Raw genomic sequence first — 21,189 nt, 5'->3', positions numbered from 1 at the left:
TTCTATTACGTGCCCAACACTTGCCCAGAGTCTTATTGGCTAAAGTAAAGTGAGTAGCATGCAGTGATGGAATTATTTTTTGGTTCTACAGAAACAGAGGGGACAAGACAGAAATATTGGAAGAGAGTGTATGTGAGATGCAATGCCACACTGCATCACTCGGAAGAGCTGAAGGCTTTAATTTAACTCTGGGATGATTTCAGCCTTAAAAGTTGCACCAGCAATCAATGTTTAAAAGCACAATCTCGCTGTCCCAAAATGTCCTCCTAGCTCACTTTTTTGTGCGCTGTACTGAGTTTCAAAGCAATGAGTTGAGACGTTTAAGGATTTGGGGGCGCTGTTGACACATTATTACCTTATAAAGGTATTATGGCAAACTTGTTAGCACACAGTTGCATATTTCCACAGTAAGCAGACACAAAGCAACAATAGAATTCATTCACCAATCAAGTGGTTTTCCTGGCCACCTGGTGGATACAAGTCAAATATTTATTCTCCTATTTAACTCCTGAGTAAAATATCTGGCTTTTTAGCTGCTAAATGCTACTATGTTACCGACTAGTCGCCAACTTAGCCGTTTGGTGCTTGGCAGGTAGTGGAACAGTTTATCAGAGCTTGTTCACTGAAAACCGCCTTCTGTGTCTGGAAACAAAACTGATAGAGACTCAACCAAAACATTAATGTTGCTGTTTGGAACACCAAAACAATGAGTGGAAAGAGGCTGAAAAACTCCACAGAGATGAGTGGAACTGCCAAGTTAGCTTGTAATTCTCTGTGCGGTTGTCACTAAGAAACTCATTACATTGCTAATATATCGCCCCAGTTCCAATGAAGTTGGGACGTTGTGTAAAACGTAAATAAAAACAGAATACAATGATTTGCAAATCCTTTTCAACCTATATTCAATTGAATATACTACAAAGACAATATATTTAATATTCAAACTGATAAACTTTATTGTTTTTTTGCAACTATTCACTCATTTTAAATGTGATGCCTGCAACATGTTCCAAAAAAGCTGGAACATGGGCGACAAAAGACTGGGAAAGTTGAGGAATGCTCAAAAAACACCTGTTTGGAACATTCCACAGGTGAAAAGTTAATTGGTCACGATTTGGTATAAAAGGAGCATCCCCAAAAGGCTCAGTTGTTCACAAGCAAGGATGGGGCGAGGTTCACCACTTTGTGAACAACTGCGTGAGAAAATAGTCGAAAAACGTTCCTCAATGTACAATTCCAAGGAATTTAGGGATTTCATCATATACAGTCCATAATATCATCAAAAGATCCAGAGAATCTGGAGAAATCTCTGCAGGTAAGCAGCAAGGCCGAAAACCAGCATTGAATGCCCGTGACCCTCGATCCCTCAGGCGGCACTGCATTAAAAACTGACATCACTATGTCATGTCCTCCGGCCAAAGAGGAAAAGGACCATCTAGATTGTTATCAGTGCAAAGTTCATAAGCCAGCATCTGTGATGGTATGGGGGTGTGTTAGGGCCCATGGCATGGATAACTTGCACATCTGTCAAGGCACCATTAATGCTGAAAGGTACATACAGGTTTTGGAGCAACATATGCTGCCATCCAAGCAACGTCTTTTTCAGGGACGTCCCTGCTTATTTCAGCAAGACAATGCTAAGCCATATTCTGCACGTGTTAATAACAGCGCGGCGTCGTAGTAAAAGAGTGCTGGTACTAGACTGGCCTGCCTGCAGTCCAGACCCGTCTCCCATTGAAAATGTGAGGCGCATTATGAAGCGCAAAATACGACAACAGAGACCCCGGACTGTTGAGCAACTGAAGTCGCACATCAAGCAGGAATGGGAAATTCCACCTACAAAAAAACAATTAGTGTCCTCAGTTCCCAAACGCTTATTGAGTGTTGTTAAAAAGGAGAGGTGATGTAACACAGTGGTAAACATGCCCTTGTCCCAGCTTTTTTGGAACGTGTTGCAGGCATCACATTTAAATGAGTGAATATTTGCAACAACAAAAAAAAAAGTTTATCAGTTTGAACATCAAATATCTTGTGTTTGTATTGTATTCAATTGAATATAGGTTGAAAAGGATTTACAAATCATTGTATTCTGTTTTTATTTAAGTTTTACACAACGTCCCAACTTCATTGGAACTGGGGTTGTAAATAGTGACCTTTACTAGTTTTACACAAAGTATACAGCACTGGACTGTGATGCTAACTCTGAAAACTAAGGTCAAATTAGAAAGAGAAGCTGACCAGCTACTTACCGCAGAGTACAGTGAAGACGTGCTGGAGACCAGAGACAATGAAGAGCCATGGACTGTAAGCACATACGGAGAGTAATGAGCGACAGAAGTGTAAAAAAATAAATACTATGTGACCATTCAATATTTCCAATGAATTTGACCATGAGCGAGTTCTAAAGTCAATTTAATTGCTTTCTTATTTCTATTCTTGATTACCCACCTGACTCAATAGCTCTTACAAGCTTTGGTAACTTATTCAGATGATGTGAGATGTGAACAGTTATAAGAAGGCAAAAACACATGATTTGACCGTTAAAAAGCTGACCTCTAAATGTGTGCAATCACAGCCTCTTACATCATCCACAAAAAGATCAGAGCAGAGCGAGCCGTCAGCCAAGTCACTCATCAAATCTGGTATTAAAGGTGCTGTAGGTAGGATTGTGAAGATCCAGGACTTAGCCAAAGAATTTGAACATTGACAACTTCTCAGTCCCTCCCCCCTTTCCGCTCAAGGGAGAATGAATGCGTGTGCATGAGCAGTGATGACACGCAGTTAGACATTCCCCCCCCCCCGGCCCTGATTGGTGCATCTGAACAGGGAGCTGTGGATTTTTGCAAATTGCGCTACAGACTGTAGGTGGAGCCAGAGGAGCTGGATTTGTTTTTTTAAATGACCTGCTTCATGTAGTTCTACTGGAACATAGGGTCAGTTTCAGAAAATATGACAGAAAGTTAGTTTTATAAGGCTTACCTACTGCATATTTAAAGTACCTGATGACTGATGGGACTTTACTTTGGTAAATGTGGCCCTGAAATGATTTCTAATGGCTCCTTAGTAGGGAGGTAATCTTTGGAACGCAGTTCATTTGAAGAGTGTGTTAATGAGCGTGTCCCACCATGTGTCCTACCTTCGTCAGTGCTGTCCCTGAAGGAGCCGGAGCGGCTGATGGCCCGTGGCCGGTCCTCCAGGGAGGTTGCGCTACCACCCAGTGGGTGACCCTCTCCATACAGTTCAAAGGAGTCCTGGGCAGGGATGCTGTTGGAGCGGCTCATGCTGCTGCTGCCCGGTGGCAGGTTATACTGGCTGATGTTGGTGGGGCTCACTGCGCGGAGGAGAAAAACACCAACATCAGTGTTCAAGTTATAGGCTAAAAAGGTGTAAATTGCATCAGTGATTAATCATTCATTCAACAAATAAGAACACACACACAGCTAGATATGATCGTATAATGTTGCAGATGTGCTATGATTTTTTCTAGACTTTAAGATATTTTTAATCACAGCATGACATTTATTTCTTCATTTAATCATACAGTTCAGTGTCATACAGTTTGTTTTACCAAGGCAATGTGTCGACTGGTCATATCCCGCTTTACAGAATGTTTTTAAAATAAAGAGCTTTACAAAGATGGTTAAACAATTTAAAGTCATGGAAGAGACAAAAAACGAGAGAAAAAGGATTATGAATTATTATGATATCAGAAATAAATGGAAATGCATTAGCTAGTCTAACAAGTATGCATATATAGGATATACTCCATGTATTATATATCCACTTGGATCCTAAATGAGTACACTGCCTAAGACTGCCCCCCGTCATACACATATTTATATTATTATTATTATTGTTATTATTATTATTGTTATTATTAATGTTTTAATGTATAAATTGAAGGAACTGAGATAATACATTTCACTGACAAATAATACATTGATTGATTGACTGATTCATTGATTTGGTGCATAATATGAACACACTAATATTCACAGCGGAATTTTAATGCATTGGAAAGCATTTAAACTACCAAGTTCCCTTGTTGGAAGCAAATTTACTGAAACTGCAAAATAACTGATGCATACAGTATGTGCATCAAGTCAGTAAAAAAGGTCAGTGTGAGCTGCAGATTTGGACCATTTGGCTTTCAGAGATCTCCTTTGATTGCAGAACTTCCATTTTTCACTCGATTGTTATTTTTTATCATTTGGTTCGTTTATGTTGTCTTTTACGTCGGCCTGAAATCGAAAGCATTCACAAGTTGTATAGGCTAGAAATACATTATTTTAACACATACAATAACTGGGAGCAAATACAAAAATTGGATATTCACGGCGCTATCTATTCCAGATGTGCTACAATTAGAGGTTATTCGTATAGACGTACGCAGGTTGGAGTAGTGGTATTTTCCAGTAGTGGTGCAGGAAGCTCCAGGAGGAGACAGTGGGGATTGGCTGCCTGTGTCCTGAAGTCCCCCTGTTGAATGGGACCTCAACCACTCCTTCCCTTCCTCATGGGACGCCTGCCGGGAGGACGGAGGGTACCTGAAACCCACGAAGACACAGTAAACCCGGGGCAAAAAGAGACATGTTTGGAAGTCCAAGTAGTGCAGTTTCTGTGATGATGAAATGAGTGCAGAGCTACATAATAGAAGCATGTGAGCAGATGGCAAAAAAAAAACATGCATCCAAACACACAGATGCTCACATGCATGCATCTACACACATTCAGTCATACTGTATATACACACTGCTTTGGCTCAAAGCTACCAAACACACTGACACTGCCATTCATCTCTTCTCTCCCCAGCTCCAAAGTGGCTCAGCAACAGAAGGCCGCCTTATCGCAGGCATGACAATTGGCCATATTTAATCCTCTGAGGATGTTAATTGAGTTTGCACTCATCCCTTTTCAGAGCCGACTTCCTTCCAACGCCCCCATTACTACACTTGTCACATTTGACCCTGCTCCAGTCCCCCAACGCCTGTGCTTCATATTCTTCCCACCAGGGATTGGGTGGTGAATAGTGTTGAATAGTGTGACACAGCAGCATTTGTCACTCACTGGTGTTGAAATGGATTAGACTGAAATATCCACGGGTCAGTGTTTGACTCAGTGTACTTTGTGCTTACAAAATGCCCATAAGCAGGACCAATATGCTTATTGATATGACTAAAGGAGGCAATTACTAATCTCAGGTCAGGCAAAAAATGTTGTCTGGTATAAGATGTGAACAGACGGCCGTAAAACATTTGTGGTCAGAAAAAACTGTTGAGAAGAAAACACTGCAGTCTGTACTGCACATCCCATCCAACAGGCATAAAGTGTAGTATGAGATCAGATGCTTTAAGGCCCAAAAAGAACATCAGCACCAAATGCCAACCCCTCTGCAGCAGTGCTGTATCATTGGCTAGAGAGGTTGTTCCCTGCAGAGGTTGGATCACTGTGATGAATGGGTTATGGTACTTCTGTTTCAGTCTCTTTAGTCGCAGCTAAAATCAAAGTATCCATTCTACTTCTCCCCCTAGGCAAGCAGAGCAAATATTATCAGGAGGTTTAGGCCATTTTAGGGAGCTGAGGAAGAACTGCTCTGTCATGGCGACTGTGTTTGCCCCATTTCTAAATGATGAGAATCAGATGAGGATGCACATGGAGAAGCAGACATACAAACGGACAGACAAACATTCCTGACTGATCATCTGAGGCAGCATTTTTACTGCATCAGAATTTTAGACTCACTTAAAGTGAGTTATAATCTAATGTGGATTTTAGGATCTGTGGTACAAAATCAGATCCTGAGACATGAGAGAGCGATCATTACTTATGTGCCACAGCATTTCGTGGAGGTAAAACAATAGGTTAACATTTCTTACTTCATTGAGGTTTGGGAAGACACTCTAGTTAAGTCAAAAACTATTACTGGGTACATAAGGTGACCAAAGTGCATTGGAAAATATAAGAGAACAGATGAGCATGTATTTTGTATTTTTTCCTCTATGTATTGCATAATGCATTCTGAAAATCCACAGCTATTCAGATGTCTGCAGAAATGTGGCCCTGTAGTGTGAATGCTGCATGAGATAATCACAAGATTTGCTTATCTATAGATCTGTGGTTCCCAACCTTTTTTGTCAATTGCACACCTGCAGCCCTGTCAGATGAACTAAAGTACCCCTTCAAAAGGTACCTCAGCAACTTCCAATAATTGCATTCAAACCATGTAGGCGTTAGAGCTAGTTTATCCATCACTTAAAGCTTGAATTACTTCAATTGTTTATCCAGTACTTAAAGCTAAATATTTCAGCTGCTAATTATTTTAACTGTGTATCCAATGCTCTAAGCTAATTATTTCAACTATATTTCAATTATATCCAATACTTTAGGCTGACAATTTTAACAGTTTAACCATTATTTTAAGCTATTGTAACTGTTTATCCATTACTTTTAGCTACATTTTTCAACCATGTATCCCTTACTGTTATAGCTTACTCCATATATGGATACATGTTTTTTTCTACATACATATATTTGTTTCAAAATAGTTTAGCTTCTTCACAGTACCCTATAAGCTCAAGGAATTGCAGAAGAGTACTCCTTGGGGTAGCTATAGGTAACTGGTTGGGAATCACTGCTATAGGGCAACACCATGCCACACGTATACAACCACATGGAAAGTACATTTGATATCAGAATGATTATTTTCATGCAAATGTGTACTAATATATGAGTGAATAAAAGAAGAACGGTTGAGAATGGAATCTGGCTGAGTTGTACCTCAGTCCCTTTTTGGGAAGCGTGTTTCTGTCAAGAGGCATGCTGTTAAAACACAGAGGATGAGTGAATTATATGGACACCAGAAAACATTTGACTTTTGTGATAAATGAGAAAAATACTTTGGTCACATCAACTTGACTTTTGACACACATACACAAAGACATCCACAATGGAGAAACATTGACATTACTAATGCATCACAGTACAGACAACAAATATTAAACAGGCCAATTTAAATAAATCAATTGTTTCATTTTTGAGACATACAGCTAAACTAGCAAGGGAAAATAAACTTGTGCCTTATGTCTTCTTCGCTATGTAATGTATTGCATGCACAGTATGTGGACAAAGCAATGAAACACCCTGATCAAGACTTCTCATGGGAATGAGTGTCTGAAATGATCTGAATTTATTGTGGGACTTTTTCTAGCATGGCTTTGGACCCACAATTAACTTTAATGGTGATCCCAGAGACACTTAGTACCTGGTCAATGCAATAGACAACCTGTTGGCAGGTCAGTTGGGTAAATGAGTATTAAAAGGATTAGACTCTGGAAATTATATATAATAATACAAAAACCATGCCAGAAAAAGAAACTTAAATTCAACCAAACTGTGTGCTGGATGGGTGATTTTTTTCCTTCTAATTATATTACTTAGGCTTCCTCTGCATTGTATGTCTATATTTTAGGGTAGAGAGATATACTTTATGTCTCTGTTCTCAAATGAAACAATGAATACGATTCAGCCCAATCGTATTCCCTGTTACTCACCCCTCAGACAGGGTGGACTTGACACTGCCGGTTCGTGTAACCTTGGGCCCGTGGTGGCCTAGCGGCAGATCAATGGACTCAGAGCTGGTGTGCAGACTGGTCATGCTTTGGCAACTCAGTGTGTCCTTGCTGCCAGCTGACGAGCTACATGCAGGCCAGGGGCGAGCGTTGGAGGGCAGGGAGAGGCCAGAGGCCGGACTGGAGGCCGGGGAGTCAGTGCACAGGTCTGGGGTTTTACCGTACAGTGGGCTGCTGCCACCGCTCAGGCCGCCAGCGCTGCACAGGCTCCCAGTGCCAGAGGATGGTGAGTCCAGGCTGGCCTGCCTTGCCAGTGTGCCGTGGGGGCTGCCCAGTATTGAGGGGCACTTGCCAGAGTCGGGAGTGCCCGGAGAGCTGGCCTTGCTGCTGGCTTTGGTGCCAAACAATCTGGGGGTAGAGAGGTTGGTGCAGTCATTCAGAAATGCTCAAGGACAAGGGATGAGCATCTGTAAGATCCATACTGGAAAATGAAGAACTGTGGTACTTTGAGAAAGTGGATTACATTGAGGTTATCTAATGTATATTATATGAAATTGTATTACTGCATTGGTCACACGCATCAAGAAACTCAGGGATCACTGCAGTAGAGTGAAAAACAGCTACTAAAACATCCCCACATCTTTATTGTAACACCAACTTTGAAGCAACATTGCAAAACTTTTTGACCTTCAAATAACACCTTTAAAATCATTTTGATGCTACACTGACTTGTAAGGGAGAATGGTTCCCCTGCCATTCCCACTCTGCACCCCGAACGCCTGTTGTTATAACTTTGGTGAGCGGGTACAAACATATTTTGGTGAAACTGGATCCTATTTTATGGAGAAAATGTTTTCTGGTTTTCCCTCTGAGGTTTATCGGCAGCTCTGCCTTGACTCTCTGGAATTTTGTGAGTTTTTCTGATGGACAGAAAGCTTTACTTGTTGCTAAAGTAAAGCTAGCCGCTAACTGCTGCTAACTGTAGCTGCCGTCAGCTAGTTAGCTGTGGTGCTGACGGCGCTGGACTGGGAGCTGGGAGCACCCAGGGAGTGTTGGTGTTTACAGTGCTAGCACAGGAGCTTTGGGTCGCTGAGAGGAGGTTTTCAGGCCCGGACGGAGGGGAATGCTGGTGGGTTCGGCAGCCTCTACAGACATCATGGCAGAGGCAAAGAGACATTGACGGAGGACAGAGCACGAGGCCGCCAGACAAGAGTAAATCTCGGAGGGACTTGTAGTCCTTGAAAAGAGCTTTGCGGAATAAAAGGGTGCAAGACAAACGGCGAGCTGGCCATCTTACTGTTGGACTAGTAAGTTATATCTTAGCTGGTTTGCTATGTCTTATGTTGTTTGGCTGTGTTAGCCAAGTTGTCGACTCACTCGTCTTTGATCATGAGTAATGTAATAATAACAAATGCACGTGTACATCTGTCAATATTTACCACAGCGGTGTAGAAGTGAATTGCATCCGGAAACTTAAGGGGCGCCAAAACACATAAAATAACAATGTTATCCAATGTTGCTTTAAACTACAGCTAAAACACTAAGCACACTTCCCAACACATGTATCCCTCGCACCAAACTCCACCTAATTTCAGCTGCAAACTCTCAGTAATTTACATCAACACATCTGCTTTCACAGCTTTGCCCGTTTCAACCCTGTGACTTTAAAGAACCTAATCTGTTAGGCCACTCAACTCTGTTTGCCTCCCACATATGTTCAGACAGCCTGCTACTCATATTTCGCCGGTCCCAGTCTGTCATTGCAATCCCACAAAATATATAAGTGACGCTCTCTTGAGGGAAAAAAGAAGAGGCTTGAAGACATGCAGATGAAACAAGTTTGCTTGACAGATCGGATGTGACGCATGTTCGGACACGCCTGCAGAGCGCATGCTTCTAATGAGTCAGGGATTGGTGTGCCGAGAAACTCCTCTCTCCTGTCTGTTCTGATCAAGACTGCTAAGCTGGATATGCTTAAATGAAAAGCCATCACCCCTTCATCTTTGGAGTAAAGATATGTTTCATCTGCAGTGGTTTATCACCCACACCAGGGCACAATCTATGTAATGGCAGCCCTTGGCTGTGCAGCCGAGTAAACGCGCTCAATCAATCTTTCTATGAAGGCGCTAAAACATGATTTATTAAGTGTCTTAAATTCATTTTGGCGCATCCAAACATATCTAAATTTGCCAGAGATGACAGAGTAGTTTTTTTTAGCCATGGTGACGCTACACCACTACAGATGACGTCTTCAACAAATGCCCCTATCTGTTACAGGAGTCTGGGGAACAGTCTGCATCAGGTAAACATTGCTGAGCACCACAAACATCAGTTCATTATAATGAATAGATTGAACCAGAATCGTCTAAGAAAGACCTAAACTTATATTGCAGCTAAAGGCATGCTTGCTGTACTGAGAAAAGCATCCCTTATTGCTAATAATCAAAGGACTGAAAAAATTCAGCATGTGATGAAATGCTTGATTCATGTAGAAACACACATGGCCAGGGACAAAGACAGAACAGAAGCTGTAGGCATGTGCTGTGTGTCTGACCTGCGGAAAGTAGGAGAAGCAATATCTGGGTACTTGGAGCCGGGCTGCCTGAGGCCTGATTGGCCTGTTGAACTGGAGGTGGGGCTGGACTTGGGGGAGGTGGATAGTCCAGCTGAGGTGTCTTGGTCTGACACTGCCACTTTCTCCTTGTCTGTCTGGTTGATGGTGATGGGACTGGAGCGGTCTGAGCCCACTTTTCCATCCCTGCGTTTGGCACCCGCTTGTGTCGCTGCCCCTCCAGCTGACTTGCCACTAACGTTGGAGTCGATGCTGCTGGAACTGGAGCGATGCCCACTGCGCCCGGCTGCCACCCCGCTGGAGGATTTGGCCGGTCTGGGTAGAGAGCGGTACTGCAGGGTCACTTTGGAGCCACTGCAGCTGAGTAGGATGCCGTCATCCTGGGGCTGTGAGCCGTCCAGGCTGGTCTTGCGCACACCGCCGATGCCTGTGCCTTTGCCGAGGGCAGCTGAGGATTTGGGCGCCTTGCCCAGGGTGGCTGAGCCGCTGGCGAGCGTCGCACCACTGGAGGTGATTAGGGTACCACTGGGACCCGGGATCTTCTTGTATCCAAAAGAAGCAGTGGTGGGTGGGCGTCCAATGCCAGAGGGAGGTTTCTTACCTTCATCTCCACTACTCTTCCCAGCGTCTGAGGGTGAACGCTGGATGGCAGCTGAACTCTTGGAAGGCGCCTTGCCCTTCTCAGAGGCCTTAGCATCATCCGTTTTGCCTGTCAATTTGCATAAAGACATATTAGCATGAATACAAAACCATTACCCTCAGCAGATTCTTGGCCCAACACTTGTTTTTATCACCTGTGGTGCCACAGTGCAGGAAGGAAAAGCCAAATTAGTGTACATGTTGGCCAACAGCCAGAGGCCTGTTTTTCCCAGCTCAGCTGCATTGAAAAGCAATACTTATATGCAACAAAACTGCTAAACTTGCTGACTGGTCTGAAAATGAAAGAGCAGCTGCACAGTGTCCAAGCACAGGTATCAGTGAATAAAAATCATCTAATAGTTTTCGGGCAGAGGCAACAAATCCGCTGCAAATCATAACTCTCCATTCTAAAACATGTTCCACCAAAATCAATATTAGTATAAAAGTGAGGCACATTATAGGCCCCTTTAACTAAAGACATTTTGATGTGTCATTGGAGGAAAAGCATAGTGTTTAAATAATAAAATGAATGACGTAGGGATGCTGATTTTTTTTCTGACCGATAGCCAACCCCTCATTAACCGATCATTTACTGTTTAATCGACTAGCAGGCAACTTGTCAGCTGTGTGTCTGCCTGGCATACTCTGCGACGGTCGATGTAACCCGCCAGTTTTCACCAGTATAGTGGCATGCGTCACATAGCTCTCTGCTGTGAGCACCGACAGATTATCTCATACATTTCCTACATGGCGTAATACTTTATATATTAAGGGTCCAATACAATGAAAAACACTGTTTCTGTGTTGGTAACTTGTAGCCTTTGGACATTTTGTCTTACTACCTGTATCATCACATGGACATATATGTAAAAAGTGCTTTTTCCTCCCTTTTCTCTCCCTTTAAAGTGTCAACTTTTTTTTTTCACTTTCACTTTTCAATAAAGATTCAACACATTCACATTACATCACATTGAGTGTCCTATTGTACTTCATTTCCACTTTTAGATTAGAAAAACAACAACTCCTACCTGGTGTTTTGTGGGCAGCAGAGGTACCCTTAGTCCTGGGTGGTGTGATGCCAACCTGGGCCGTCATGCCCCTCCTCCACGAGCCCGTCTGGGACATCTGGGCCAGGGCAGCGGCCTTCTGACTGGCGTCTTCATACTGGCCCTGGGCTTGAGAGGAAGAGGAGGATGAGGAAGGCTTCCAGCGGGAGGAGCCGCTGCTGGGGTCCATGCTTGTGTCCAGCTCCTCCTCCACCTTCTTCAGGTCCTCGGCTCCAGCCCAGCTGCTGCTCACTTCCTGCTCTGCATGCTTGGACCTGCTGTCTCTCTGGGACTGGGGAGGGGGGGTGATGGTGGTGGGTGTCAAAGAAAGCAAATAAAGATAGATTGTTCAGTAAAATACTGAAACTATGGTACTAAAATCTCAAATTTTGTAGTCTCCTTAAACACACCAGTGGGGGAGTTTAAAAATACTACCTGCTCACCACTACGGTACCATGTAAAGACAGATCTTCTTGGCATACTTAAGAAAATTGTTAAGGAATGATGTAAAGTATTGGATATTTCTAGTTAATAGTCTAAAACATAAACCTTCGGTAAGATCCTTTAAGAAACGTTATTTAAACACATACAGCCAACACAATGAGATATAAGTCCCTGCACAAGCGGAGCAGCGGGGTGTGTGTCTGTGTGTGAAGTCATAGCTATCTTTGGAATTACCCACGTCCAGATCTCATCTTTTGGGGCACATGCAAACACGCCCACACAGCAGTGATAACTAGCCTACCTTGACAGATGGCCAGTCTCCCTAGCAACACCAGAGTCTCTTAGGCCCAGTCTGTTGAGTATTTCATGAGGGGCCAAAGATACTTGGCAGAATACAGCAAAAGCCGGTGGGGAGAGCTGAGCGGTGGCCTTCAGTTCACAATTTATTCCCTCAGCTGTGATGTCAGAGCTCACACACAGACTGGCCTTGGTTTCATGCTAAACCAGCACGTACGTAACTCCGCATTTGATGAAGAAATTTAGTCAGATCTAGCAGTTCAATCTATTTTTAGCACAAAATGAGACTTGATTTCCATCTTTTAGATCTCATTTTGTATCAGTATCTGTAACTGCTTTGTAAATCTCCCCTGGCATGATTTGTGTTAAAGTGGTACTCAAGTGATTTAGTATTGCACTTTCATAAAGTTCAGGTACTCACAAGAGACACGTTAAAAAAAGAATGGTCAAAATCTGCCAACATTTCCTGACTTTATTCTCTTGTTTGGGACAAACCAGTCATGCAAAGTCATGGCCCACCATACTCTGCCTCTGATTGGCTAGTACTTTGTTGCCTTCGTTGATTGGGTTTAGGCATGAGGAGTGAGATTGGCTAGGGTAAAAATAACAGGGTAAGCCAATCAGAGTCAGAGTAGGGCAGCTCATGCCTTCGCCATCCTGGGAAGGTCTACTGGACACAGCGGTGCTTTGAGCTAAATGCTTATGCTAGCATGGAAACATGCTCACAATGACAATACTAACATGTGGATGTTTAGCATGTATATGTTTACCATCTTTACCATCTTAAGGCAGCTACACACCGGCCCGATAATCGGCCGTTGGACAGTCTGGCGAGGTCAGTGACTCGAGTCTGTTCGGTGTGTTCCGTGCCGTCGTCCGTTGGAGGAGCTGTCGGCCTTCATTTTGGCCGACCTGACATGCTCAGTCGGAGACAGGGCAGTCGGGACTCACCCGGAAATGGCAAGCGGGATGACCATGACTAAGCCTCTCAAAATCTGATGAAAATCTTTTAAACTGACCTTTGTCGATCTGAAATGAAGACAGATTCAGCAACTGCACGGCCTATTTCTCGCTTAAAATGTTTTCAGCAACACGTTTCGGTGAACTATTTTAGTACAATATGAGATCGTATTCTGAATGAGTTGCCATTAATGGCCGGTTGAAGCAGCAGCCAGACCCACGTGACGCGTTCATCCAATCAGCTGCTGGTTTTCATTTTTTGGGCGACAATACAGATTAGCACCGCCTGCTGTTATGGAGACGTATTACGTCTCGTCGCTTTGGTGTGTTCCGAGGCACTTTTTTGACCAACTCAGGGAGACTGATCAGTCCAACTGCCTTTTCTGCCGACGGTCGGCCATCTGGTTGGTCTGTAACGGCCTTTAGTTTAGCATGTTAGCATGCTAACATTGGCTAACTAGCACTAAACAAAGTACAGCTGAGGCTGATGGGAATTACATTCATTTTGCAGATATTTGGTTATAAACCTTCTCAAAAGTATTTGAGAAATTAAAATGTTGATCTGATGATGGCACAGGAGAAACCAAAGCTATTACAATGCTAAAAGGTTAGTGCTTGTGTCCTTACCTGCACTCCCTTGCTTTTGCGTGATGAGCTGACAGCGGAGTAGGCGGGTGTGTTCAGGTCATCGGTACTGATGTTGTCCAATGTGTCGCTCAGGCCGCTGCTCACAGAGCTGCTGTCGTCCCAGCTACAGGAGGAGAGGAACAGAGGAGAGGGGAGAGTAGAGGTCAGTAAGTGAATTTTTCTCGTTTATGTTGTAAATCAAGGACGGTTTAGAATGGAGACACCCCAACTCAGAGTCATTTCCTGTATCTGTGTAACGTGGGCTTCACCACTGCCACACCTCTTTAGGAGACTAGCAGCAGGTCCTGAGTGTATTAGACTATATCGACGACGTCTCATTTTCTGGGATTGTTCAGGTGCCGCCGGAAATTCTGCCGAATGTCCCTAATTTCGGCCGGATAGCCGTTACCTTCCTCTTTCTTTGTGTTGGCGTTCTAAACTCTGGTGGATTTCTGAGGACTATGGTTAACTGCTCCTCAGATCTCTGAAGGGTAAATCCAGACAGCTAGCTAGACTATCTGTCCAATCTGAGTTTTCTGTTGCACGACTAAAACTACTTTTGAACGTACAGGTTCCACCAAAACAAGTTGCTTCCCGAGGCTGTTTTGCAGAGGCGCCGTTGCTCCGTCCAGCGCTAAGCGTAAACATATATGTCTACGCTTGACAATGTGAACACATATTATGATTAGTATTCTTTCGCCCCATAGTCACCAAAGCAAATATTTAACCCATTTTCACAAGCCACATATCTCCTGAACAATCTGATATTAAAATGAAATTTCTCAGACGAACGAATCAGGAGAAAATCAACTTTGTTCAAGACCTGTTTCCGTTTAAGCAACAAACTCGATCTGGCAACACAGATAAGCTTACGTCAACTAACGTTTGTGAACGCTGTAACAAAACAAATTTTCATGGTGCTTAATATGTTTTTTTTTGTGTAAATAGCTAATGTTAGCAAAAGAAAATATTAATTTAGCAGTTTCATCTGGCCGTACACAGCAGTGCTCCATCTGCCATCTTCATCTTTTCACTCTAATTAAAACTTCGAAATGTCACGGAAGGATTGCAGAAAAAAAGCTGGAATGAAGCATGTGTATAATTTTCTCACCAGCTAGGCTAGCAGACTGGTAGATCATTTGTAATTGCCCAATTTGTCTCTTCAAACAGCTGTGCTCCTTTTGAGGGCCCCATTGACTTGTGGGTATTTGAGTTCTTTTTTTAGGAAGAAAAAAAAAAAAATCGGCATTGGCTCATTAATTGTTAAGCTTCTCATTAACTCTGAGTGTGCGGAGGAAGACAGAGATCTTCACTGTCTGGCACCTTCATTATTTAGCTGTTGTTGAAGGCTGACAGAAACCAAAAGCCCCCGAAATGAGGAGCGTATGGATCGAACAGGGATCACTTTTTACACCACTCCGTTTAATTACAACAGATTTACAGCTCGGACACTCCTGCAATAGTTTCTCTAATCTGCAAACTCATTTTTCAGCTATCAGACACAATAAATCACCTTCAATAGTAATATATTCTCTCTCTAACACACACACACACACACACACACACACACACACACACACAAAGAATGACAGGCAGCCAGCACCGCAACTGTGACAGCTTACACACTAACAGTATGGACACACAGATACTGCACGAAATACTGCATGTGCATTTGCCTTTGTGTATGTGAGTGCGAGTGTGTGTGCGTGTGTGTGTGACTCCAGCCTTAGTTTGCATGACAAATCTGACTGAAACATTCTTAAGAGTTTAATTTAAATGTGGAAGGAACAATAATGAATGAGCAGTGCAGCAGGCAGAGCGAGAAAGATGAAAATCAATGAAAACAAAATGACACAACGGTGACAGATTACAAAGGGCCAACTATTTCCTTTAGTAAAGATCCTTTCATCTGATGGGAATTTTCAGCCTGACGAATTCCAAACACACCCTGCATTTAAAATGATTTCTTTTTTTAAATAAAAATCCAAAACTACTTCAAGAAGCTAATTACACTTTTTTTCAACAAGTGAATTCAGCGCGGACGAGGATGAGACCCGACAGCTGCCTGAAAATTGGAGAATAATGAGTCGTTCTTTAGAAGGCTCACAAAGGAGGAAGAAATGTGGGCGAGCCGGAGATGTGCAGACATGAACACGAGCGGTCCGGGGAAGATAATGGCGTTATTGATTTTCTAAAGTTTACTCAGACAATCAATAACAATAAGAGTTGTTGTGCTTAAAACATGCATGCCATTGATCAGCTATATTGTATCCTTTTTATTAAATGGAGTGTTAATAGTTGTGAAAATAAAATAAAAAACATCTTAACGTGAAACAATCTTGCTATCATAAAAGTTAAGCAGCCTGTTTGTGTGTGGATATGTAAAGGTAGTTGCTACATGCAAAAATGAATAGATGGTCTGTATTGATCAGACACCTGTAAAAGGGTTTGTAATGAATGCAGGGCAGGGCAGACACCTTGCAGCCCAGTTGTCCACTGATGCAGTGTGAAATTGATTTGCTCTTATGAAAGTTAGAGAATGAGCAGCATTTATCTTCACTGCCCAAATCTGACAAGGTCTATGACTCGGCATAGAAGCACAAACTGCAGGCTTTGTTTCAGGATGGAATATTATAACTGCATATAATATGTTTGAGTTATACAACATTTTTGGCTGAGGAAAATAAAACAACCCATTTCTGTAAGTCTTTTCTGTGGTCAAGTGGCTAAAAATCTGTTTGTGTTTAGAAAAGAACAAACCACGAAGAAGAAAACAAAGAAGAAAAAGGGCAATGGGCCTTTGTGTTATTGATCATCATAACCAATTTCTTTTTTGTGCCATCCTTAATCTGTCATTTTGAGATTTAATATGCCTTCAATTCAAAGCCATTATCGGAGAAGCGCCTCAGAGATGGATGCTTAAAGCACACAGCAGCGTGTCATAAGAAAAATAAATGGCATCCTTGCTGTCAATCGGAGCTTTGCTGTCGTGTAGCTACAGCTTTACTGCAGTTCTTTAATGAAAAAAGACGCTGCTGCTGAGTGGAACCCTGATATCAAACACAAGTCGAGCCGACTGTCGGAAGAAGTGTTTCTGCACACACACAAGGCTTTTGCAAGCAAAGCCTGTGGAAATCGATGGCTTTGAAACATGCCTGGCTTGTTTCCCTTTAATCATTTCCTCTCATCTGCACTTAAGCTTGTCTTTGCTGATGCCGTGGCTTTGTCTTGATTTGAGGGCAGCATCATCTGACAGCAGCTGACTGCTTGTTTCCAAGAGGGCAACAGCAAGTTGAGGAACATATCCGAGTGTCAAGGTTAAATGTGGAGTTGTTGCTGGGTGGGGTTTTTAAGTTTTGGCGCCAACAGCGGCTGCCCGGTCACCTTGACAATCTGATTTAAAGTTACCCTGTGCTCAGCTTTATGGTGACAGGGGAGGTGCCGTGCACTCTGCAGCTTCCTCTGAGACCAGCCTTCAGTGCGTGACAGACAACAGGGGCAGTCAGAGCCAAATGTAATGCTTCCAACAAAATGAAGCAGTCCAAAGTGACTTGGCTGCACTCCAAGACCCTGCCTTTGCCTTCAGACATACACAAAAACGGTCTATAAATACTTATATTTATTTGGTGTAAAAAAATATTGGTTCTGAGAGCAAACATGCATCACATTTTCAGAGAGAAACAAATAAAAATAAATTTTACTAGTGCTAATTGCTCTTTAATTGCACATCACAAATATCATTCAAGCTTCTTTTAAAGTGAGAAATGGTTCACTTTTTTCATGTCACTATTCATTTCCTCCAAACTGAGACAAATTGGACTTGATAACATGAAATGCTGCACATTTACTTGGGTAATACAAAGGAGGGGAATGGTGAAACAGCAGTGAGAGGATGGTTAGTCTATCATCATAATATGCAAGGCAGATGGCTGTGAAGAAGCTCATTGACTTCCAGTTCTTATCTAAACATGCGAAGAGTCTTTTCCCCTGGCTGCAACATATCGCTCCTTCCCTCTATGGTGGTCTCTCTAATATAATATTGAAAATCTTCTTTCTGGAGAATTAGTCTGAACTATGGGTTTCTTGGGTAATTCTTGCTTAATTAACATAATGAGTCACAGGAAATAGCTCTTGGAGTCATAATCACAACGTAAAGATGCTCTTTAGCGTTTGCATTTGCTTCTTAATGTAATTAATTAAGCAAATTAGTGTTAACTACCCAACTGATTGAGTATAATGGAACACAATAAAAAGCAGAACTAACTTGCTGAAAGGAGATGCAAACAATGGACATATCATAGGTAAAGACGTTGTGAGCACAATGGCATCAAAGCTTTCAGGTAATGCTGTAGCGATAGTAACAAAGCTAGAGGGCAAAACACATGTACATGATTGGCTGTGTACACTGCTGCTCTCCTCCCACAGCTACTACTGGGGGGCTATTGAGAAAGGCCATTAAAGGAGCTTTAGGTATTCCATCTCTGGTTTGTTTTCTAATAATAATAACTTATTATTTTTGCCATGCGCGATCACGTAAGGCTTGTATCATGTGGACGCGTCAACAGTTATAGCAATTACTTAGAATTCCTCATTGGGAAGACAGAAACTACGCACTATAGCTGTACGATTTATAAACAATAAAAAATATGTATATAAAACTCAGGGTAGAAGAGATGCACAGCCGAACTCAATAACCCTAACCGGGTGAGCCGGACTTTTGTGTCATAACATCATAAATTAACAATGAGCAACAATGTACTGAGCAGAATGCTTGAGAGGAGACCGCTGTGGAGAATATTTTCCTTCTCTCCCGTTTTCATAAGAGAGGCAGTAAAATGGGCAGATGAGTGCCAAACAAATCATAGTGTCTCTTTCAAAATCCATTTGAAAACACATTGTATGTCCCTTGTGATAGTTCTGCGCGTTTGACAAACACAGCTGTAAAGCCTAAGATTGTAATGCCCTACATAGTGCAACCTTTTTATCAGTCAGTGTATAGCAGGGGTTATATGGAAGTGTATGGTAACTAGTGCTATAACAAGGTATGACCTGATTTTCCAAACCCTACTGTAGACCTTTTGGGGAAAAAGCTCGCACTTAACACCAAAAAGCTTGAGTAGAGCTGCTTTCCAGCCAAAGGCAGCGGGTGGGAAGGTGCAACTTCACCACACAAGTGAATGTTTACTCTTTCAAATGCTTTTTTATTTCTTTGCAGATTCTATTGCAAATCCTTGATTTTTGCCTGCTGCGTTGCAGTATGCCATAAACGCACTGCTGTGGCTCCACTCAACCATGCAAATATTATCTCATGCAATATTCAATACACTTGGTCTTGTTCTTTCAACGGCCCAGAAGAGAAGATGCTATTAGCAGCATGAACAAAGGATAACATCGCTGATTACACTATATCATGGACATTAATGAGATTTTGATGAGGGGGTTGATAAATATTTGGGGGGAATAGTGTTTAAGTAAGTGAAGATGGGATGTCTACAGATGGGAGAATGCCACGCGTACTCAGAGGACCTCTTACGTAACCAAACAGAGGAAAAAAACGCTCACATGTAATGGCATTTGAACACACTGGGACCAGTTTGGATTCATGAATGGATTGTGTTTCACACTTAATGGAGAATATATATCATCAATCCTAACTCAAATTTTATTCATTTTTACGTTTTTGTTTCTGTTTCTTTGGCTGAAAACTCCTGTGGATAAATATATTAATAGAATTAAAAATAAAATATAAAAGAGCAATTAAAAGTAAAAAACACGTTGTGAATGAATCCCTTTTTCCTCATCCTTTGATTGTCTACAGTTTAAATTATTTGTGTACAAAGAAACAACTCTTTCTCAAAGCTGGAACAAGGTTTTTGCGGCTGCTTGATTGACAGGAAATGGGAGGCTGAGAGAGTGGGCTGAGCATCTTTAAATGAACAAATAAGCTGTATCTACAACAGAGATATTATCTCTGAACTAAAGCTCATACCAAGGTCTAATAAAAGCCAACCCAAATACCTCCATTGTGAATGTAATATTAATCGTGAGACTGAAAACCTCTTCATCATCAATTCATGCCATTCTTTTTACTTGTTTACTGGGCAGCTTGGCACTTCCATTGGTTGCTTGTGTATTCATACTGTGGGAACTGAAGTCTACTTGAGTTCATTCATACTATTCTATCGACCTTAATCTATCCTGCATTATAACAAAAAACACAACAGATGGTCAAAGAATACAAGCAGAAAATGTCCAAAACAAAAAATAAAAAGCTTGTTCAATTGCATGTAAGTTTGTCTAAAATACATAAAGGCATTTCATGAATCAGATAAAGGCCTAAAATCAAAGTCGTGTTTTCTGGATGCTTGCTTCAGGTACCACAATAAATCACTAAGTGTACACAGTGCTCAGAGTAGAAAACCCCCAGAAGAAAAGCCACAACAAAGACGTCCTTTTCCAACCACCATGACAACTATCTGTCACACACAAACTTTGAAATGCACAGTATTTCCTCTCTCTCCCACACACAGACATATAGAGCAGGGCTCTGTGATGTAAATGGAAAGCACTCATCCTCATTTGCCTGTACAATAATCCCAGTTAATGCCCCTGAGCTCTTGCAATTAAACATGAGAAAACACCAAGACATCCTCGCAAATGACTTTACTCTTCTTCTCCTGCCTGTCTGTGGGCTGCCAAAGCCGGCGATAGGCTCACTTTCTGCCTGACTCCGATGGACTGCAAAAAGAGCCAGCCTATCAGAACAAACGAGACAGTCCGACTCAACTCACACAAACTCACAGCACAAAGAAGCATCAATCAGCTGTTTACAGGTTGTGTGTGTGCAAAATAGTTTCTGGCTTTGCTGTCAACTCACCTCTAGTGGGATGGACGCTGCCTTTGCGTTGGTCTGTGTCCCTACCGTGCCTACTACCACAGGAGGCAAAACCCCTACCTGGCAGAGAAGCTGGAAGCTGTGAGACGACTGGGAGACAGAGAGGAAATGGGAACGAGAGACAAAGGAAGAAAGGACTAC

The 21,189-nt window shown here is 42.3% G+C and overlaps 1 protein-coding gene across 6 annotated transcripts in view; it reads right to left on the bottom strand.

The window, feature by feature from the left end:
* nav3 (neuron navigator 3) overlaps positions 1–21,189 on the bottom strand; it is a 221,515-nt gene that overhangs the window by 32,533 nt on the left and 167,793 nt on the right. For 4 of the 6 annotated variants that reach the window (XM_078243124.1, XM_078243119.1, XM_078243120.1 and 1 more), the window contains exons 13-20: positions 14,154–14,277; positions 11,808–12,117; positions 10,123–10,849; positions 7,551–7,976; positions 6,778–6,819; positions 4,390–4,547; positions 3,137–3,331; positions 2,250–2,302 (exon numbers count right to left, since the gene is read on the bottom strand). In XM_078243124.1, the coding sequence (XP_078099250.1) occupies positions 2,250–2,302; positions 3,137–3,331; positions 4,390–4,547; positions 6,778–6,819; positions 7,551–7,976; positions 10,123–10,849; positions 11,808–12,117; positions 14,154–14,277 (2,035 nt within the window). The remainder of the gene's footprint in view (positions 1–2,249; positions 2,303–3,136; positions 3,332–4,389; positions 4,548–6,777; positions 6,820–7,550; positions 7,977–10,122; positions 10,850–11,807; positions 12,118–14,153; positions 14,278–21,189) is intronic. The other 2 variants (XM_078243121.1, XM_078243125.1) reach the window with 1 other exon arrangement.

Source organism: Sander vitreus, chromosome 23 (assembly GCF_031162955.1).
Source record: "Sander vitreus isolate 19-12246 chromosome 23, sanVit1, whole genome shotgun sequence".
Classification (NCBI taxonomy): Eukaryota; Metazoa; Chordata; class Actinopteri; order Perciformes; family Percidae; genus Sander; species Sander vitreus.
Note: the sequence above shows the minus strand (reverse complement) of the source record. Positions and strands in the feature narration are given on the sequence as shown.